The sequence below is a fragment of the Macaca mulatta genome, chromosome 6, assembly GCF_049350105.2.
Source record: "Macaca mulatta isolate MMU2019108-1 chromosome 6, T2T-MMU8v2.0, whole genome shotgun sequence".
NCBI classification, from domain to species: Eukaryota; Metazoa; Chordata; class Mammalia; order Primates; family Cercopithecidae; genus Macaca; species Macaca mulatta.
This window is the reverse complement of record NC_133411.1, coordinates 63,472,541-63,493,437: the sequence shown is the minus strand read 5'-3', so window position 1 is coordinate 63,493,437 and position 20,897 is coordinate 63,472,541. Positions and strand designations below refer to the sequence as shown.

Below are 20,897 nucleotides of genomic sequence, written 5' to 3'. Positions count from 1 at the left end.
CCTCTTTTCCTCTTCTGCCTGCCTTCCTTCCTTCTTCTATTCTTTTGTCAACAAACATTCATTATGTTCCTTCTGTTTGCCAGACACTTTACTCAAACACAGCTCCACCCTCCAGTGGGGGAGGTGGATACCTAGCGAAAAATAAGGGGTGATAAATACTTGATTTTATATGTATAAACACACACACGTTTGTTTGTTTTTGAGGCATGGCCTCCCTTTATTGCCCATGCTGGAGTACAATGGCACGATCATAGCACCTTGTCACTTTGAACTCCTGGGCTCAAGCAGTCCTCCTGCCTCAGCCTCCCTGGAGGCATGCCTGGCTGCTTTTACTATTTTTTTTGAGAAAGGGCCTTGCTGTGTTCCCCAAGCTGGTCTTGAACTCCCGGCCTCAATCAGTCCTCATGTTGGGATCACAAGCGTGAGCCACCACACCCAGTCTATATATGTATATATTTAGAACTCATTTTTCATTAGGAAAAACATGAATTGAACACATCCTGTACTAGCATTACCAAGAATCCTGCGGATCATACTCCTGTGAGTGACTGTGTTATAGGTTCTGGTTGTACCAGGAGTGGAATGAGGCCATATGTAATATTGATGACCAGGTGCCTTGGGAAGGTTTCTGTGCAGGTGCTGCCCTGTGCAAGAACATTTATTGTAGTTGTTTTGGCTGAGGTTGAGGTTTGTTTGTTTGGCTTTTGTTTTTAAATGTGAGAGGTAGATTTTGCAAGGGATTAAGCTGAATGAGACCTAGGGACATCTGGTTACAAATATTACTAAAGGAAAAACCTATTCAGGTGCTCCCTGGCATGGATCTCTTAAGGGCATGTAGGTTCCTCCGTCAGTCATCTCCTTTGCCCGTCAAGGAGGAGAGTAGAAGGCTCGCTTCCAGATCTGTGTCCTTAAGGGGGCCTTAAGATGGTCTAGGACAAGAGTTGGCAAATTTTTTTCTATAAAGGACACATTAGTAAATACTTTAGGCTTTGTAGGCATATGGACTCAACTTTGCCACTGTGGAGTGGAAGTAGCCATAGTCGAAACATAAGTGCATGGGCCTGCCTGTGTTCCAGTAAAAATTTTATTTACGAAAACAGGACATTTATGAAAACAGGACATGGGCTTGGATTTTTTTTATCAGGCCATAGTGTACCAACCCCTGGTCTGCACAGAAGGACTCTAATGTCAGCAACCATAGGGACTTGTACTTCGTACTGCTGTGACACCCATAGGGATACCTCTTGCCTTGTTTCTGGGGAAGTTAATAAAAAGGTCAGGCACCTTAATTTCAGTCTACCCACACAACTCTAATAAAAATGTTCTGATCAATATGGCTCTTTGGACAACAAAACAGCAAAACAGTCCCTAGCCTCTCCTAAACCCTGAAGCAAACCTGCAGTCCTTTGGCAAGGTCATCCAAAGATTTTAACTGCCATAAACCATAGGGCTGAGATTGAAGCTAAGAATGATAGGGGAAAGTACTGGCTTTCAAACAGCAGTAAAAAGTTGTATGGTAGGCCGGGCGCGGTGGCTCAAGCCTGTAATCCCAGCACTTTGGGAGGCCGAGACGGGCGGATCATGAGGTCAGGAGATCGAGACCATCCTGGCTAACACGGTGAAACCCCGTCTCTACTAAAAATACAAAAAACTAGCCGGGCGAGGTGGCGGGCGCCTGTAGTCCCAGCTACTCAGGAGGCTGAGGCAGGAGAATGGCGTAAACCTGGGAGGTGGAGCTTGCAGTGAGCTGAGATCCGGCCACTGCACTCCAACCTGGGCGACAGAGCGAGACTCTGTCTCAAAAAAAAAAAAAAAAAGTTGTATGGTAAAAATTGTCCTTAGGACTCACTGAAATGCCGAAGAAGAAATTTGTTTTACAAACACTCTTCCATATTAGGAATTCTTTCTAAATATCATCTTAAATTTAAATATACATAATTTAACAGTGTTTTAATATTAAGATATTTACATTTTTAATTAAATGCTGTGATTAGCAACTTTCTACATAATTTTATATCATATTTTGATTTCTTTCTAATAGAGTCTCAAAGTTATAACTATTATAACGAAGGGTATGAACACAATTAAGGTTCATAATACATATAGCAAATTGCTTTCTAGAAAGATTGTGCCAACTTATGCTTCTACTAGCAATGTGTGAAAGTTCTTATTTCAGCATATACTTTCTAGCACTACTTTTTTCTTTTTTTCCTAAAATATCTCATATTTAGTTGTAAAACTTTCCTATAGATAAAAATTAGTTGATAGGAGCCAGTTGGCAGGGCAGGTTTCACTTTGAGCTCTTGCCTTTATCTGTTCTGTTATTCTGGGATTGATCTGCAGAATGCGACTAGCAATAGATTCTGATCAGGCTACTACAATACTTGCCATCTGGATTGAAAATACAGCCATCATCTTTTGAATGACCAGTTTGTGTAAACCATTTGTTGATAGTGTCTTTCCAGTGGTAAAGCAGAATTTCTCTTTGTCTGTTTACCTTTCTTGAGAGCCATGATGAGGATTTCTAAGGCTTGATGCATAGAATCCTTTCCTTAAGTGCCTTAGTCCATTTGGTGCTGCTGTAAGGAATACTTGAGACTGGGTAATTTATAAAGAACAGAAATTTACTTCTCACAATTCTGGAGGCTGAGAAGTCTGAGATCAAGGCACTGGCATTTGATCTGACACAGGCCTTGTTGCTGTGTCATCCATGGCAGAAGAGCTGAAGAATAAGCTAGCCAAATGCTATGCTAAGCCTCTTTTGTAAGGGCCTTAACTAGGGAGGAACCCTCCCAGCCTAATCACCTCCTAAAGGCCCCACCTCTTAACATCATCACATTGGCAATGCCTGAATTTTGGAGGGAACACATTCAAACCTATAGCATTAAGATATGGGAAAGGAACAAGAAAGAGTCTGTTTTTCTTTGATGATCTGTTTAAACAGTAGACGTGTTTTGTTTGAATCACATCCATGTACAGTTTTAAAACTGTCTCTCTCTCTCTCTCTTTCTCTCTCTCTCTCTCTCTATATATATATATAGTGAAACCTTTGCCTTCTTTCATTGTCTTTCTAGTTTTTAAGGATAGGAAATTTTAGTTAAAATGCTAACCTAGCATTTTTCTTATTCCCCACTTTTATTTCTCCCGTGGGGAATTGGGTTATGAAACTAAAAATTTTACTAATTTTCCAGAAATTGTTCTGGTGGGTTTGTATAAGGAGAGTAATAACTGGCATGGCATTGCAGTTACTCTTTATTTATAATTAAGACATGCTCTTTATTTCAAAATATTAAGTTAATAATACTCTTAACTTATTGCACTTAAGTAGATTGAGACAATTTGTGAGTTATTTTGACATCCTAATAAAGTGGATAAAAGGAGAAGCTGCTTGGAAAACTTTCTCCCTTGGGAATTTTTTCCACATTCCTAATTTTCCTTTGTGGCATGTCACTCACCATTTCCCATTTGGAACTGCTCTTTCTAGATAGAAGATGGAATGGAGTGGTTGTGGTGGTGGTGGTGGTGTTATTGTTTACATCAACCTAGAGAAAAATGGAAGCATCTTAACTTGGTTAAAATGTTTCTGTTGTTTATATAATTCTTTAAGCCTCATTCCAGTGTTGCTATTTAAAAAAAAAAAAAACTCAAAACTTGCATTTCTTTTACTGATCATTTTGTAGACATAAAAATAAGAGATTCTTAGCACAGTAGAATTTTTAAAAATTATTGGAGTTTTTTAAAACCAAAATTTAAGAACATAAATTGCAGGCCGGGCGCGGTGGCTCACGCCTGTAATCCCAGCACTTCGGGAGACTGAGACGGGTAGATCATGAGGTCAGGAGATCGAAACCATCCTGGCTAACACAGTGAAACCCCATCTCTACTAAAAAATACAAAAAATTAGCCGGGCGCAGTGGCGGGCACCTGTATTCCCAGCTACGCGAGAGACTGAGGCAGGAGAATGGCGTGAACCCAGGAGGCGGAGCTTGCAGTGAGCCGAGATCGCGCCACTGCACTCCAGCCTGGGCGACGGAGCGAGACTCCATCTCAAAAAAAAAAAAAAAAAAAATGTTGGCTGGGCGCGGTGGCTCAAGCCTGTAATCCCAGCACTTTGGGAGGCCGAGACGGGCGGATCACGAGGTCAGGAGATCGAAACCATCTTGGCTAACACGGTGAAACCCTGTCTCTACTAAAAAATACAAAAAACTAGCCGGGCGAGGTGGCGGGCGCCTGTAGTCCCAGCTACTCGGGAGGCTGAGGCAGGAGAATGGCGTGAACCCGGGAGGCGGAGCTTGCAGTGAGCTAAGATCCGGCCACTGCACTGCAGCCTGGGCTACAGAGCGAGACTCCGTCTCAAAAAAATTAAAAAAAATTAAAAAAAAAAAAAACATAAATTGCATTGAAAAGAATTTTGAAATTTATTTTCAGCAGAATCTATAATAAAATATATGGCCCTGAGAATTAATTTTCAGGTCAAGTTCTTTGTCTATATGTTGTTGATGAAGTTGTTTACTTTCAACTAAGTAACAGTTTGGAATTCTAAAACAGAGAACTCATAATCTTCAACCAAGTGTATTAACATTTGCTTTTTTCAAAAGCTTTTTCACTCTGCCACTTGGTTAAAAAAAATAACAATCTTAAAAAAATGAGACTGCATATGTGTGTGTGCATGCACATATTCATTTGCAAATTATGTACATGTACTTCTATAGTTACATATTATATACTCTATAAAACATAGAAATTTTTAATTATTAGAAAGATATAATCAATCTTGATAAAATTAACTTGAAATTTGATTTATTGGCAGTATAGACAATTTTTTGTTTTCACTTTAACATTGTCTTTATTATTTAATACTTTGTCACACAGTAATTTAAACTGATTCAAAGTTTATTCCAGGCCAGGCACAGTGGCTCATGCCTGTAATCTCAACATTTTGGGAGGCTAGGGTAGGAGGATTACTTGAGGCCAGGAGTTAAGATCAACCTGGGCAATATAGCAAGACCTCATCTCTACAAAAAATAAAAAAAAACTTAATCAGGCATGGTGGCACATGCCTGTAGTCCCAGCTACTTGCTACTTGGGAGGCTGAGGCAGGAGGATCACTTGAGCCCAGAAGTTCAAGGTAATAGCCAATGACCACACCACCACTGCACTCCAACCTGGGTGACAGAGCAAGACCCTGTCTCAAAAAAAAAAAGGAAAAACCAAAGTTCATTTCAGTCTCATCCAACAATTACATGTGATGTTTTTTGTTGAAATTTGCATGATGAATTTTCATCCTCCATAATATTCAATTCTTACATTTAGTGATTGCAGTACTAGTTTGTATATTTAGTATTCCATGCTATTTTTAAGCTGAAAATACTAGTGTTTTCATTGGTTTAATACTGTTAATTTAGAAACAACCAGTAATTGGCTGGGCACGGTGGCTCACGCCTATAATCCCAGCACTTTGGGAGGCCAAGGCGGGTGGCACACCTGAGGGCAGGAGCTTGAGACCAGCTTGGCCAACATAGTGAAACTTTGTCTCTACTAAAAATACAAAATTAGCTGGGTGTGGTGGCACATGCCTGTACTCCCAGCTACTTGGGAGACTGAGACAGGAGAATTGCTTAAACCCGGGAGGTAGAGGCTGCAGTGAGCCGAGATTGTGCCACTGCTCTCCATCCTGGGCAAGATAGAGCAAGATTCTGTCTAAAAAAGAAAAAAACCAGTAACCTCGTTCACCTTTTGTGGTTTTCTGTCTAGTCTGAGTTTTTCTCTCTAGCCTGTCCCCTAAGCTCTTCTTTTCTACTTTTCTGCCTTCCCCTTCGTTTCTGACACCCTTCTAGCTCTACTTTACCACTCAGTTGTTCCAGCCACTACCCTCCCTCCCAACACAATACACGCACACATACACACACACACAAGAAAAAAAAAAGTATTGATTTAGAGGGACCCCTCAGAAGGTGGCAAGTCTCTGCTGGGGGAAGGAGAAGAGTTGACAGATGGAACAATTCTTGGCCAGGCATGTTGACTGACACCTGTAATTCCAGCATTTCGGGAGGCAGAGGCAGTAGGATCAGTTGAGACCAGCCTGGGCAACATAAGAAGAGCCCAATCTCTACCAAATATATATATTTTTTAAATTAGCTGAGCACGGTGGTGCACACCTGTAGTCCTAGCTTCTTGGGAGGCTGAGGCAAGAGGATCACTTGAGCCTCCTATTGCTGCTGCAAGCTATCAGCGCACCCCTGTACTCCAGCCTGGGTGACACAATGAGACCCTATCTCAAAACAAACAAACAAGCAAAGACCTATAATTCAGTAGCTTCTGGACACATTGGAGGAGCTGCCTAGCTGGTCTGAAATCTCCATTGGAAGAGTACTAAACACTTTAGGAAGGTCCTGAAGTCTTTCTGGAATGATTACTTGAGAGGTGTCATTTTGAAAGGCACACTGGGTGGAAGTTTACAAAGGGTAAAGAAGCATTGCATACAGTCATATTGAATACTTTATGTTAGAATCCTAACTGTTTAATGTTTATGTTTTTATTTTTTAATGTTTATGTTTTTATATATTGTTTTATTTGATACTTTATAATGTTTGTAAATTTCCACATTTGAAATATGTTGAGTATTTAATTTCACTGATTTCTAAACATTGTTATACTTCTGCACACTTTTCAATTAAAATATTAGTATTAATACTTGCATGTATTAATACATGGAGTAAATACCAAGATACTGGTAGTGCAATTTGCTTTAGAATTATAATTATTACTTTGATTTTTCTGTCATGTTTAATGACAGGTTCAAAGACCATTTAAATTCTTCATTTGGAAGTTTTTAAATCTTAGAAAATTTTGAATCCATGTGTATGAAATTGCAGATAGGAGTTTTTATTGGTGACAGACATGTTCAGCAATAAAACCATCTAACAATGGAAACATTTCTAAACATTTATTATTATACAAAGAATGTTCTTTTTTTAAAGCAACTACTTTCTCAGGTAATTAAAATACTATCTTTATCTTGAAGGGAGATAAATTAAGTATGTGGGAGGGGGTTGTTTTTAATATCCGCTGTGTACCTATGTAGCATACGATTGACAACTATGTGTCATCATAGAAAAAGTCATCAAATTCGGAGTAGTTGTTTCTTGTAGAAGAAAAATAGGTAGCTTGTTTAAGTTTGCCACAACATAACCGATAAATTTCTGTATGATACAAAAGATTTTTTAGTCTCTCTCAACCTCTCTACTAAATTTTGAAAGGATGTGTCCACTTAAAATCTATTTTTAAAAGTTTATTTTTGATATATCACATGTACAAAGAAGTGCCTCATATATGTACAATTTAAGAAGTATTTATAGGCCAGGTACAGTGACTCATGCCTGTAATCCCAACACTTTGGGAGGCCAAGACAGGAGGATTGCTTGTGCTAGAAGTTTGAGACCAGCCTGGGCAATATGGCAAGACCCTGCCTCTATTTTTAAAATTTTTTAAATTAGCCAGGCATGGTGGTGTGCGCCTGTGGTCCGAGCTACTTGGGAGGCTGAGGCTGAGGCAGGAAACTTGCTTGAGCCCAGATGGTTGAGGCTACAGTAAACCATGGCCTAGACCTCTGGCCTAGGCGATAGAGTAAAACGCTCTCTCAAAAAACAAAGAAAGAAAGAAAGAATAATAAAGCCAACACCCATCCAAGCAACATAAGGTCAAAACGCAGTTCTCCATGTGTCCTTCACCAAACACATCCCCCATCCTCCCTAGGGATGGCCACTATCTTGACTTTGTATAATAATTTCCCTATGGTTTTTAATAGTTTTGTTGTCTGCATATCCGTAAATACTGAATTCAGTTGCACCTGGTTTTGTACTTCATTTGGGGTACAGACCTTCTTAAGAGTGATGACATTGTTGTTAAATTTCAGAGAAGCATAACTGGTCAGTAGGAGGGTGGAGACAGATGTATAAGCCAAAAATTTTTAAGGAATTTAAGGAGTGGAATCTAGAAAAGGTATTAGGTAGAAATAAGGTTTCTCTGTTTATATGTGTATTAAATGAAAATATGAGGTTTGACTCACATTTTAAAATATTTTGTAAATTTTGCTTAATATTGAAAGCATTTTTTCTGTGGCATGACCATAAATATGTATAAGGTAAGATAAATATGACTTCTTTATTTTCAGTGTGGCACAGCTGAACTACATTTCAAATGAGAAGTAATATTGATAGGGAGCAGTCATGTGAACTATGATCAAAAAAAGAAAGCCCAAGTTTCAAAAGTCTTATTCTGAATATTCTCTGTATAGTATTGTTTAATTTTAAAAGTGTTTTCAGATCCAACTAAAGTTCAATTTAAAAATATAGTTTATATTTTTTTCTTCTCAAATGAAGCTTTAAGCATATGTTTCTAATAATTCAGTTAAATATGCTGAGTTGTATATTTTTTGAAGAGACTGTTTTGAAAAGATTCCAGAATATTTGTTTGAATAGGCACTCAGCATCTCGATGAAAACTGTTGGAAAAGAAAAACTTTCAGAGTCATTCTGCCCTCAGAGTAGTCAAGCCAACTAAACTGGTGCAGTTAACACTTCTGTGAGAAACCAGGAGCCAAGATATTTAGCACTTCCTGACTGCTTTTCAGCAAGCAGGCCTCAAACCAACTTAGTGGTTGGAACTAATACCATTGAATTTTTAAAGTAAAAGGCTAGCAATAGAACACCTACATCTCTTTCTATCAGTATGATACTTATCAGTCTCTTTTGGTAATCCATGACTAGCTTCAGTCTTTGCATTATGTTGGTATTAAAGCTATCATTCTTTCTTGAATTTTGTAGGGCATCATTCCTGCGAAGCAAAAAGAATGCACTATAGAGTGTGACCCCAGGTATAATTAAGCCATCTGCCAGATATAAATGTTTTTATGTTGCTTTTTAGTACCACTGAGTGTCGTAGTAGAGATACAAATATATTGGACATCATAATGCTTTGAGATAATTGGTAGTTACAGCAGACTACCAAATTTACAAGTAGGGATTGCGTTTTCAGCTTCTGACCCATTCATTTTTATTATATCCCTTTGAAATATATTGACACCACTTAATTCACTTAACAATAATATGCTTAGTGTCTTAGTTCATTTTATACTGCTGTAACAGAATACCTGAGACTGGGTAATTTTAAAAGAACAGAGATTTATTTCTTATAGTTCTGGAGACTGGGAAGTCCAAGGTCAAAGGGCCCACATGTAGGGAGGGACTTCGTGCTTATCACCACATTGTGGAAGGGCCAAAGAGACCATGAGAGAGAGTAGGGGGAAGGAAGGGAACTGAACTCATTCTTTTACCAGGAACCCACTCCTATGATACTAACCTGCTCCCAAGATAATGTCATTAATCTGTTTGTGAACTCAGAGCCCACATGACCTAATCACCGCTTAAAGGTTCCACTGTTGGAACTGTTGCATTAGGGATTTTCTTCCAACACACAAACTTTGGGGGACATATTCAAACCACAGCACTAGTATATATGATACGTCATATTGATCCCTATATTCACGTATTTGCTCTATAAGTGCTCTATTTACATATTCATTGAATTGACCTATATAGTACCCAGCATATTTAGGTGGTGTGGTAAAAAACAAATAATAAAAGATTCAAAGATTCTGTATGCTAACTAGAGAGATAAAACTAAGTTTAACACCTCTGCTGCCGTTTCTCAAATATCACAGAATTAATAAGAAAAATAGCAGAAATTAAATGTTCAGTCACTTGGTTTTTCAAGTACTTCCCACAAGATTAGATTAATGGCTGGGTGTGGTGGCTCATGCCTGTAATCCCAACACTTTGGGAGGCGAAGGCAGGCAGATCACCTGAGGTCAGGAATTGGAGACCAGCCTGGCCAACATAGTGAAATACCGTCTCTACCAAAAATACAAAAATTAATCAGGCATGGTGGTGCACACCTGAGTACATGTATTTGTACAACATTATCAAAACAAACCAACAAAGACCTATAATTCAGTAGCTTCTGGACAGAACGGAGGAGCTGCCTAGCTGGTCTGAAACCTGAGTACTACCAGAGTAGTCCCAGCTACTCTGGAGGCTGAGGCCAGAAAATTGCTTGAACCCAGGAGGTGGAGGTTGCAGTGAGCCGAGATCGTGCCACTGCACTCCAGCCTGGGCGACAGAGTGAGACTCTGTCTCAAAAAAAAAAAAAAAAAATTAGGTTAACAGTATCTCCAGAAATGATTACCATATATTACTACATTTTAAGTTTCTTTCAGAACTGTAAGTATAAAGTAGTTATGTGGAACCAATGATAAATCTGGATTTTTTTTCTTCTTTATTTGGATCTGTGCCTGAAATGGCAAATTATGTACAATTTGGGGCACAGTGTCACTTATGACTTCAAGGAGTCTAAGAATCAGCAGTCTAAGAATCTTTTATGAAAAGATACAGTCTTTTCATAAAACTCTGCCTGGTCTTTTCATTTTGGATAGTATATTACTGGAAACTTCAGAAGAAAATGAGGGAGTGTCAGAAAGAAACCGAAGAGGTTGGTGACTGAAAAGGATGATTGAACACCAAAATCTGCAGTTGATTAGGATGCAGTCGTGGAAAGGAAGCATATATATAAATAAGAGGGTATGTTACTAAAATCCACAAAAAGTAGAATGAGGCAAAATATCTCCATTGTCCTGATGTTCCATTTTATACTGATTTGGATAAGTTTCATAAGGGATCTGATAGTTGAGGTCACTAATCCTTAATACATGAACCAAGGAATAAGAATTCTGTTTATCATAGGAAATAGCTTTGGCCCATAAGGAAGGAGTAGAGACTCTTCAGGAGAGGGACATTTTAGTCCATAATTTCTCTGATTTAGTGCCAAAAGCTTTTTTGAGAGACTATTCAAAGCTGTCTTAAGTTTCATTGTTGGAAACTGATAGCTGCTATATTTCTTTTTAATAACTGTTTTGAGTTCTTTCTGTTTTGTCTTCTCTGATGCTAAATTCCTGAAGATTAAAAAAGTGTGCTTAAAGTAAAAGTGTTATGAGACAAAAGCTTTATTCTGTGGATAGGATAATACTTCTTTTGTGACATTTTCTTTTTGCACCAAAAGTGAGAAGTCAATGCCTTGCCTTTGTGCATCCCATTACTAATGTAGGACAAGAAGTTATTTTCTTCAAAGGCTGACTTCCAGAATTTTTGGCTGAACACTTTTTGTCAAGTGTATATTCCCTTCTGTAGGCCTTTCTATATAGAGCCCACAAACATCGTGAATGTGAATCATGTCATTCAGAGGGTTAGTGACCATGCCTCCGCCATGAACAAGAGAATTCATTACTACAGCCGGCTCACCACTCCTGCAGACAAGGCACTGGTAAGAGACAAAACATTACTAATAGTCTAAAATTCAGATGAAATGAACAGTGAACAATATAAGCCAGGGCACCTCCCAGTGATTGAACTTTTTTCTGACTGTATTTCAAGGACAGCATCATGCAAAGTCAAAGACAGTAATTAATACACTTCCTACATCTCAGGCCAGTTCATTCTTATCTAAATTTGGCACAATCTTTCTGTGTTGACAACAACCTGGAGATTTTTTTGGAAAATTCCCCTGATCCTCATGCCCCAAATCTCTGAGGAGGATAAATTACTTTTGAAATGGCAGGTTAGGCCATTGACTAATAGCAAATAATAACAGGTTCTGCTTAGTGTGGTCAATTTTTAACTTTGAAGCTACAAGGAAAATAGTTTTTTAGAAATTTTCTACAAGAATGGGAAACTGGCCGAGCACAGTAACTCACGCCTGTAATCTCAGCATTTTGAGAGGCCAAGGCAAGAGGATCACTTGGGCCCAGGAGTTCAAGACCAGCCTGGAGAAGATGGTGAAACCCTGTCTCTACAAAAAAAAATGTTTTTAATTAGCCAAGTGTGATGGCTCGCACCTATAGTTCCAGCTACTTGGGAGGCTAAGACAGGAGGATCCCTTGAGCCCAGGATGGATCCCTTGAGGATGCAGTGAGCTGTGATTGTGCCACTGCATTCTCCTGAGCGAGAGAGTGTGACCCATCTCTTTTTTAGATGGTGTGTCGCTCTATCACCCAGGCTGGAGTGCAGTGGTGCGATCTTGGCTCACCACAACCTCTGCCTCCTGGGTTCAAGCCATTCTCCTGCCTCAGCCTCCCGAGTAGCTGGGATTACAGGTGTGTGCCACCACGCCTGGCTAATTTTTGTCTTTTGAGTAGAGACGGGTTTCACCATGTTGGCCAGGCTGGTCTTGAACTCCTGACCTCGTGACCCACCCACCTCGGCCTCCCAAAGTGCTGGGATTACAGGCGTGAGCCTCTGTGCCCAGCCATGTGACTCCATCTCTTAAAAAAAAAAAATAGGGAAACTGAAATACGTACATACATAAATATAGTAGTTTCTTATTTAGCATTATTCTTTTATTGATCAAAACCAAGAGTCAAAGGGCCAGATACTAAATGTCTTAGACTTTGAGGTCACATACTGTCACATGATATTCTTCATTTTATGATCATCAAAATTATAAATTAAAAATTTATAAAATTATAAAAACCATTCTCAGGAAAGAGGCTATATAATAATCAGGTTGAAGCCAGATTTGGCCTATGAGCCAGAGTTTGTTGACCGTTGATCTTCTAAAAATCTCTATTACTATTTTAGGATAAAAAATATGTAAATAATTTGGTAGTTTATAAAAACTACCACATATGGGATATTCAGAAACTTGCAAGTTTAACTGAAAATGAGAACATTCTGGGAGAAAATAGGATTTTAAAATTAGTATTATTAATAAAAAGAGAACCAACGTTCATTAACATTTAATAAGGACCAGTGATTGGGCATCACTGGAATGTAGCTATCTCATTTAAGCCTAAACAATAGCTATGTGAAATAAATATTAAGATTTCCTCTTGCATGGCCAAAATAGGGATTTCCAAAATGTTCTAGGTAGGGTAATTTTTTTCTCAATTTTTTTTTGGCTTTTTCCCCTTAGGCCTTGACATTAGTAGTTGTGGTAAAGTCTTAGTTGCATAATGGAATTACTTAAGCCCTTGGAGAAGTAGAGGTAATCCAGTATCTCTGGGTCTAGTTGAGACCTTCTAGAGGCTCTGCTCTTGGAAACAAACCCCCGAGATCTCAGCTGAGCACGTTTATACTTGAATGTATATTGTTTGCCTGGAGATAGAGTCAGCATGTGCACCAAAGTTGAATGCCGTTTGTTAACTGATGCTGAGATGAGTCTAGCAAGTCAAAGTATGTAAACAGTGATATAAAATTAACAATGATATAGCCATTCTTAATGAATGTGTGTATACATCCACACTCGTTTTCTGAAAATCCCAAATTATTTTGGATTTTTAAACTCTTGCTTTTTTAGTTAGATTTTCTATATTTGAAAAAGAATTTTTTAATTCACTAATCAGGGATGCATAGTACTTGCATCCACACTCGTTTTCTGAAAATCCCAAAATTATTTTGGATTTTTAAACTCTTGCTTTTTTAGTTAGATTTTCCATATTTGAAAAAGAACTTTTTAATTCACTAATCAGGGATGCATAGTACTTGTTTATGATAGTTAAAATGTGTCTAGAGGGCCAGGCATGGTGGCTCACGCCTATAATCCCAGCACTTTGGGAGGCTGAGGCGGGTGGGTCATGAGTCAGGAGATCGAGACCATCCTGGCTAACACTGTGAAACCCCATCTCTAAAAAAAATACAAAAAATTAGCCAGGCGTGGTGGCGGGCGCCTGTAGTCCCAGCTACTCGGGAGGCCAAGGCAGGAGAATGGCGTGAACCTGGGAGGCGGCACTTGCAGTGAGCCAAGATTGCATCACTGCACTCCAGCCTGGGCGACAGAGTAAGACTCCATTCAAAAAAAACAAAAAAAAAAAAGGTGTCTAGAGTCAGGTGATGTGATGTGTAGAAAATATCCCATTTTGCATTTCCTGGTTCTGACATTTCTCTATGTTTCCTTTTTACCAGATTGCCCCAGACCATGTAGTTCCAGGTCCAGAAGAGTGCTATGTGTATAGCCCATTGGGCTCTGCTTATAAACTTCAAAGTTACACTGAAGGATACGGTAAAAACACCAGTTTAGTAACCATGTGAGTGAAATGGCTTTTTGGAGCATGACTTAAACTGTATGTGAATGAAAATTACTGGTTATTTTTTGTCTCAATTCAAATGTTTGAAGAGGCAAACTCCATTTTTTTTTACTGCTATTACTCTGTGTTTTCAGTTTTATGATTTGGAATACCATGATGGGAACATCTATACTAAGCATTCCTTGGGGCATAAAACAGGTAATACTAATTTTTTAGCACACTTTTTGCCTAAATGATTTTCTGTTTATATTGCAAGTTTTATAACAGAGGTTTTAATGAATCTACATAAAATTCATGAACGAAAATAGATGGTTATATTTAGTTTTTCATGAGTTGTCAAGTTTTTACCATGATTGTTTAGGGTAAAATAATTGCATATGAATTTGTGCTTACATGATGATGTATGCTGTTTTATACTTTTATTTTTAAACAGGCTGGATTTACTACTGGAATGTGTGTCATCATACTGATGGGCCTTTTAACACTTTATTGCTGCTACCGAGTAGTGAAATCACGGACTATGATATGTAAGAATTTGACACAGTGACAATAGATTATGGGTATTAATAAGCATTTCCCTTTGAGGCAGGTCACTAGTGTGTATATGCCACATGTGCGTCAACTGTCTACTTTGTACCTAAAGATTTACTTCTGTAATTCATTGCTTTCAGCTAAATTGAATTTGTTAATAATATATTAGTGGCTGCCTTTGAAATTCAGAGAAGCTGGGAGTTACTTGCAGAGAGCATTCACTGTGGTGCTAGTTTCTTCATAAGAATCATTTAAAAACTCATATTTATAAAATAATGTCTTTGCTAGAACTAAATTGAGAATTCTATGCTTCCTGTCAGTTAATGGTGACTTGTTTTTACCTATTGATACCAAAAGATCTAAATGTTAGAATCTCCTAAATATGAAAATGTAAGCAACTCTCTAGTAATGAATATTTGAAGTTGTGTGAACACCTTACCTCTACTCTATCTACATATTCTGGATCAGGGAAATATATTTTTTAGGTTGTTTTTAAAGTAGTCTAGGACCTAAACAAACATGCATTATTTCATTAAATCTTAGCAAGTATGAATCAACAGACCAGACTTTGCCTCCAGTTTTTTTCTGTGCCTACTAAGCAGCTTTCTTCTTTATGTTAACCAGATCTAGTGTTAGTCATTGGGCGAGTATTTGTTTAAAAGTCTTGAGAAGCCAGACCTGGTGGTGTGTGCCTGTAGTCCCAGCAACTCAGGAGGCATAGGTGGGAAGATCACTTTAGTCCAGAAGTTTGAGGCCAGCCTTGGCACTGTAGCAATACTCCATCTTAAAAAAAAAAAAAAAAAAAAAGAATAAAAAAGTCTTGAGAGAGGATTCATTCTGGTTTCTAAATGGTAAAAGGAGATAATTTTAGCCTCTGGTTTCTAAGGCAAATTGTGGCTAAACTTGGAAGACTTCTTTAAACATATACAGTAAGTTCATATCTTATCTAATTCAGCATCTAATTTAAAATTGGGACAGAGCCCCCAGAGAGTTCTCTCTATAACTTTTTTCTTTTCTTTTCTTTCTTTTCTTTTTTTTTCTTTCTGAGACAGGGTCTCACTCTGTCACCCAGGCTGGAATGCAGCAGTGCTGTCACAACTCACTGCTGCCCGGACCTCCCGGGCACAGGTGATTCTCCCACCTCAGCCTCCTGGGTAGCTGGGACTACAGGTGCATGCCATCATGCCCGGTTAATTTTTTGTGTTTTTCATAGAGACAGGGTTTCACCATCTTGCTCAGGTTGGTCTCGAACTACTGGGTTCAAGTGATCTGCTCACCTCAGCCTCCCAAAATGCTGGGATTATTGGCTGTATAACTGTTAACTCCCATGTTATTACATTATTCCACACCATTTAAAAAGAAGAGAGGCTGAGGCCCAAGAATTGCTTGAACCCAGGAAGTGGAGGTTGCAGTGAGCCAAGATTGTGCCACTGTACTTCAGCCTGGGTGATGGAGTGAGACTGTGTCTCAAAATAAAATAAAATAAAACAAAATAAAAATCTTCCACCAATTCAGTTTAAAGTCCACACACCCATAACACAAAGCCTGACATGACCAAAAATAAAGAAAATAATATATAGATGTAAAATTTATTTGTAAAACATTATCATATAGAATCCAACAGCGTATCAAAAGCATATCCTGTGTCTAAGATAAGGTTTATTCCAGTAATGCAAGAATGTTTCATTATTAAGAAATCCAACATAATTCACTACATTAACAAATTAAAGGAAAATTGATAATTGCTTCAATAGCTATCAAAAAGGTACTTAATAGAATTCAGCACCTGTTTCTGATTAAAACTCTAAGTGAAAAGCACTACTTAAAAATAACAAAGTCTATTTATTCCCAGACAAGTACCAGCACCATTCTAAAATTATGAAATGCTAAAGCAGTTTTCATTAAAGTCAAGAAAACATAGAAATGTTCAAAATTAATCAGTTTTTTTGGAGATATTGTCAAATGCAGCAAAAAAAAAAAAAAAAAACCCTAAATATAAAAACTAGAAAAGACTTAGAATTATATTATCAGTCAAAAGATAATTTTATTAGAAATGCTAAGAGTCACTCAGCTCACTGCAACCTCCTCCTCCCAGACAAGCAATTCTCATGCCTCAGCCTCCCCTGTAGCTGGGACTACTGGCGCCCACCACCATGCCTGGCTAATTTTTGTATTTTTTTTCTTTTTCTTTTTCTTTTTTTTTTTGAAACACAGTCTCATTCTGTCACCCAGGCTGGAGTGCAGTGGCAGGATCTGCAAGCTACGGCTCACTGCAAGCTACGGCTCACTGCAAGCTACGCCTCCTGGGTTCATGCCATTCTCCTGCCTAAGCCTCCCAAGTAGCTGGGACTACAGGTTCCTGCCACCGGGCCTGACTAATTTTTTGTATTTTTAGTAGAGATGGGGTTTCACCATGGTCTCGATCTCCTGACCTCGTGATCCACCCGCCTCGGCCTCCCAAAGTGCTGGGATTACAGGCATGAGCCACCGTGCCCAGCAATTTTTGTATTTTTTGTAGAGATGGTGTTTCGCCATGTTGGCCAGGCTGGTCTCAAACTTCTGACCTCAAGTTGATCCATCTGCCTCGGCCTCCCAAAGTGCTTACAGGCATGAGCCACTGCACCCAGCCAAAACAGTTATTCTTTATAGTGATATTGTCCTCACATTCTTTATCTAGATGTGAATTATATTCTAATGTCCCCAACTTTTCAGGCTTATCACTGCTTTCTGCCATGTACTAGCTGCCATATTTTGCTTCAAAGATGGCAGAACTTCAGTTTTTCCGTATTCATCAACCGTGACAATTATTTCAAAGTAGTTCAAAGCATGGGATCATAGAGGAAAAAAGACTGTACAATTATCCTTTGATGACAATTAATATACTCTTTCATAGGTTATACTTATCTATATTCTTTCTTGAACATTGAAATGTAAAACACAAAGTTTATATTGTTAATATAATAACCCTATCATGGAAAAGCAAATGGTTTTCGTTTTTTGTTTTCTTATGTAAATTTATATCCTAAATGATAGGAATCTCTACATGCTTTTTAAAGTTAATCATATTGTATTTTAGTTGTCTTCTACTTTATTACCTATTTTTTAGTACATGTTATGTTTCTACAATCACCATTTGTGTCTCTTAATGATTGTATACAGTTGCGCATGGCAGCTCTATTGTATTTGTTTAATCATTGCCCTATGTCGTATGTTAAAGTCATTGCTTGTTTTTGCTATTCTCAAGAATACTCTTCTAAAAATATTTTATATATACTTTCTGTATTCTTTTAAATTACTTTCTTTTTGGTGCAGTGGTGGGATCATGGTTCACTGCAGTCTCAACCTCCTGGTCTCAAGGGATCCTCCCACCTCAGCCTCCTGAGTAGCTGGGACTACAGGTGCACGCCACCACACCTAGCTAATTTTTGTATTTTTGTAAATATGGGATTTTGCCATGTTGCTCAGGCTGGTCTCCAACTCCTAGGCTCAAGCAATCTGTCCACCTCAGCCTCTCAAAGTGCTGGGATTATAGACCTAAGCCACCATGCCCAGCCCTCTTTGTCTTTTTCATTGTAATTTGTTTCTTCAGTTGCTAGGAGAGGATAACCTTTCATGTTCTATTTCTACATTATGTTTTTTAACTTTTTTGTTATTTAATTTCTTTCTTTTCTTTTCTTTTTTTTTTTTTTTTTTTTTTTTTTTTTTGAGATGAAGTCTTGCTCTGTCATCTAGACTGGAGTACAGTGGCATGATCTCAGCTCATTGCAACCTCTGCCTCCCAGGTCAAATGATTCTCACGCCTCAGCCTCCAGAGTAGCTGGGACTACAGGCGTGCCACTATGCCCAGCTAATTTTTTTGTGTTTTTTGGTAGATACGGGGTTTCACCATGTTGACCAGGCTGATCTCAAACTCCTGACCTCAAGTGATCTACCCACCTCGGCCTGCGAACGTTCTGGAATTATAGACATGAGCCATCACGCCCAGTCTGTTTGACTCAGTTTTCTGAAATTTATATTGGCATGTGGTAGAAAGTGTGACTCAAGAAACTTTCCCCAATGTTGTTGTTCGAATATGCCCAATATTACATAATATTTTCTGGCTCTTACTGATGTATTTGTCTAACCTTAGTTTATTACTTGCTTTTATTGATTATAAAATGTTATGATACTGTAATCTGTTTCTCAGGTTACCTGTACTATTTTATTTACATTTCTTTTTTTATTTTTCTATAATGTTTTAATTTTATTATCTCATAATATATTCTAATGTCTAGCGATAGAATACCCATAATATTTTGCCAAATATTTTGAGTTTATTTGGGGAACACAGATTATGAATATGGAATATATGTTCAACATTTAGTTTTATTCTTTCTCTTACTTTATCTAGCTTCGTTGGATACCACTACCTGGGAATATCCAGATGTCTGCAGACATTATTTCGGCTCCTTTGGGCAGTGGTCGAGTCTCCTTTTCTCCTTGGTGTCTCTCATTGGAGCAATGATAGTTTATTGGGTGCTTATGTCAAATTTTCTTTTTAATACTGGAAAGTTTATTTTTAGTAAGTATCTATATCATATGCTTTTAACACAGTACTTTCAAATGCAATTACCACTGTAATGTTAGTTCTAGCCTTAAATTCTAGGACTTGGGATAAATAAAATAAGAAGTAACATATATAATTTTGGAAAATATATTTTATTCAGTTTGCTTTCTGTGGTTGTGATCTCAAATATAGTGTACGCTTATTTCCAAACATTAATCTTTGAATGAATAATATTCCTCCAAAATCTTTAGTTAATATAAAATATATCTATAATCCAGCAGATCTTTTAAGTTTGTTTCACTAAAGAATTTGATATGTAGACTCTAGGGGAAACAAATTTCAGCCACTTATTTTCAACATATTAGGATGTAAGATTAGGAAGTCAAAGAATAATGGAATTTATGTGATAAATATGTTATTAATATTTATATATCACAGAATTATAATTTATCTAAATCAGCTACTTAAATTCTGAAGAGAATCTTAGAAATCAGTCCAAATACTTTTTATATTTTTTTTAGGTTGGATAGAGGAAGTTCATTTTTTTACTTAATGAAATTTTTTTTTTCCTTTTTTTGAGACAGGGCCTTGCTATGTTGCCCTGGCTGGTCTCAAACTCCTGGGCTCAAGTGATCCCCCCACCTCAGCCTCCTGGTTACAGGCTCATGCCACTGTACTGAACTGGAAGTTTATTGTATAAGATACCAAACCTTTTTCCATATAAAGGTTTTACTAAAGTTTTCACTAAACCTAAAGTTTAATGTATGTTTAGCAGCTTTAAATAAAACATATATTTAAAATCTGGATTTATGTGAAAACCAAATTTCAAAATAAGTCCTAACATAATCACAACAGCTAATTTCCCTAAGAGCCTTTGAATGAGGGAGATAAATTCTGTTTTATTTTAAACTTTAAAGAATAAAATTAACTTTATAATTTTTATTGCCAAGCATTTTTATTGTTTTTTTGGGGTTTTTTTGAGACGGAGTCTTGCTCTGTCACCCAAGCTGGAGTGCTGTGACACAACTTGGATCACTGCAACCTCCACCTCCCAGGTTCAAGTGATTCTCCTGCTTTGGCCTTCTGAGTAGCTGGGATTATAAGCGCCCATGATAATACTCAGCTAATTTTTGTATTTTTAGGGATGGGGTTTCACCATGTTGGCCAGGCTGGTCTCAAACTCCTGACCTCAAGTAATCCTCCCACCTCAGCCTCCCAAAGTGCTGGGATTACAGGCATGAGCCACTACACCTGGCCTCAAGCATCTTTATTGTTTTTAAAGAACTATGAAATATTTCAAACTACAAAAAAATGCAAAAGCTAATATAAATACCAGTATACTGACTAATGAGTTTTTGGGTCTCATTTGTCTTATTTTTATTAGATCTCTTTTTTTTTTTTTTTTTTTTTTGGTAGAGACAGAGTGTCAGTATGTTGCCTAGGCTAGTTTCTACCTCCTGGCCTCAGGCGATTCTCCCATCTCAGCTTGCTAAGTGGCTTGAATTATAGGCATAAGCCAGGTGTGGTGGCTCATGCCTGTAATCACAGCACTTTGGGAGGACGAGGCGGGTGGATCACCTGAACTCAGGAATTCGAGACCAGCCCGGCTAACATGGTGAAACCCCGTCTCTACTAAAAATACAAAAATTAGCTTGGTGTGGTGGCACATGCCTGTGATCCCAGCTAC

The 20,897-nt window shown here is 38.0% G+C and overlaps 1 protein-coding gene across 5 annotated transcripts in view; it reads left to right on the top strand.

Moving 5' to 3' along the window:
- SLC38A9 (solute carrier family 38 member 9) overlaps positions 1-20,897 on the top strand; it is an 87,861-nt gene that overhangs the window by 27,297 nt on the left and 39,667 nt on the right. For 3 of the 5 annotated variants that reach the window (XR_001445296.3, XR_001445295.3, NM_001266237.1), the window contains 5 exon segments: positions 11,243-11,375; positions 14,012-14,133; positions 14,268-14,331; positions 14,567-14,660; positions 19,055-19,225. Coding sequence is in view for 3 of the 5 variants with exons in the window: in NM_001266237.1 (NP_001253166.1) it covers positions 11,243-11,375; positions 14,012-14,133; positions 14,268-14,331; positions 14,567-14,660; positions 19,055-19,225 (584 nt within the window). In the remaining 2 variants the exon portion in view is untranslated. 5 annotated transcript variants of the gene reach the window in all.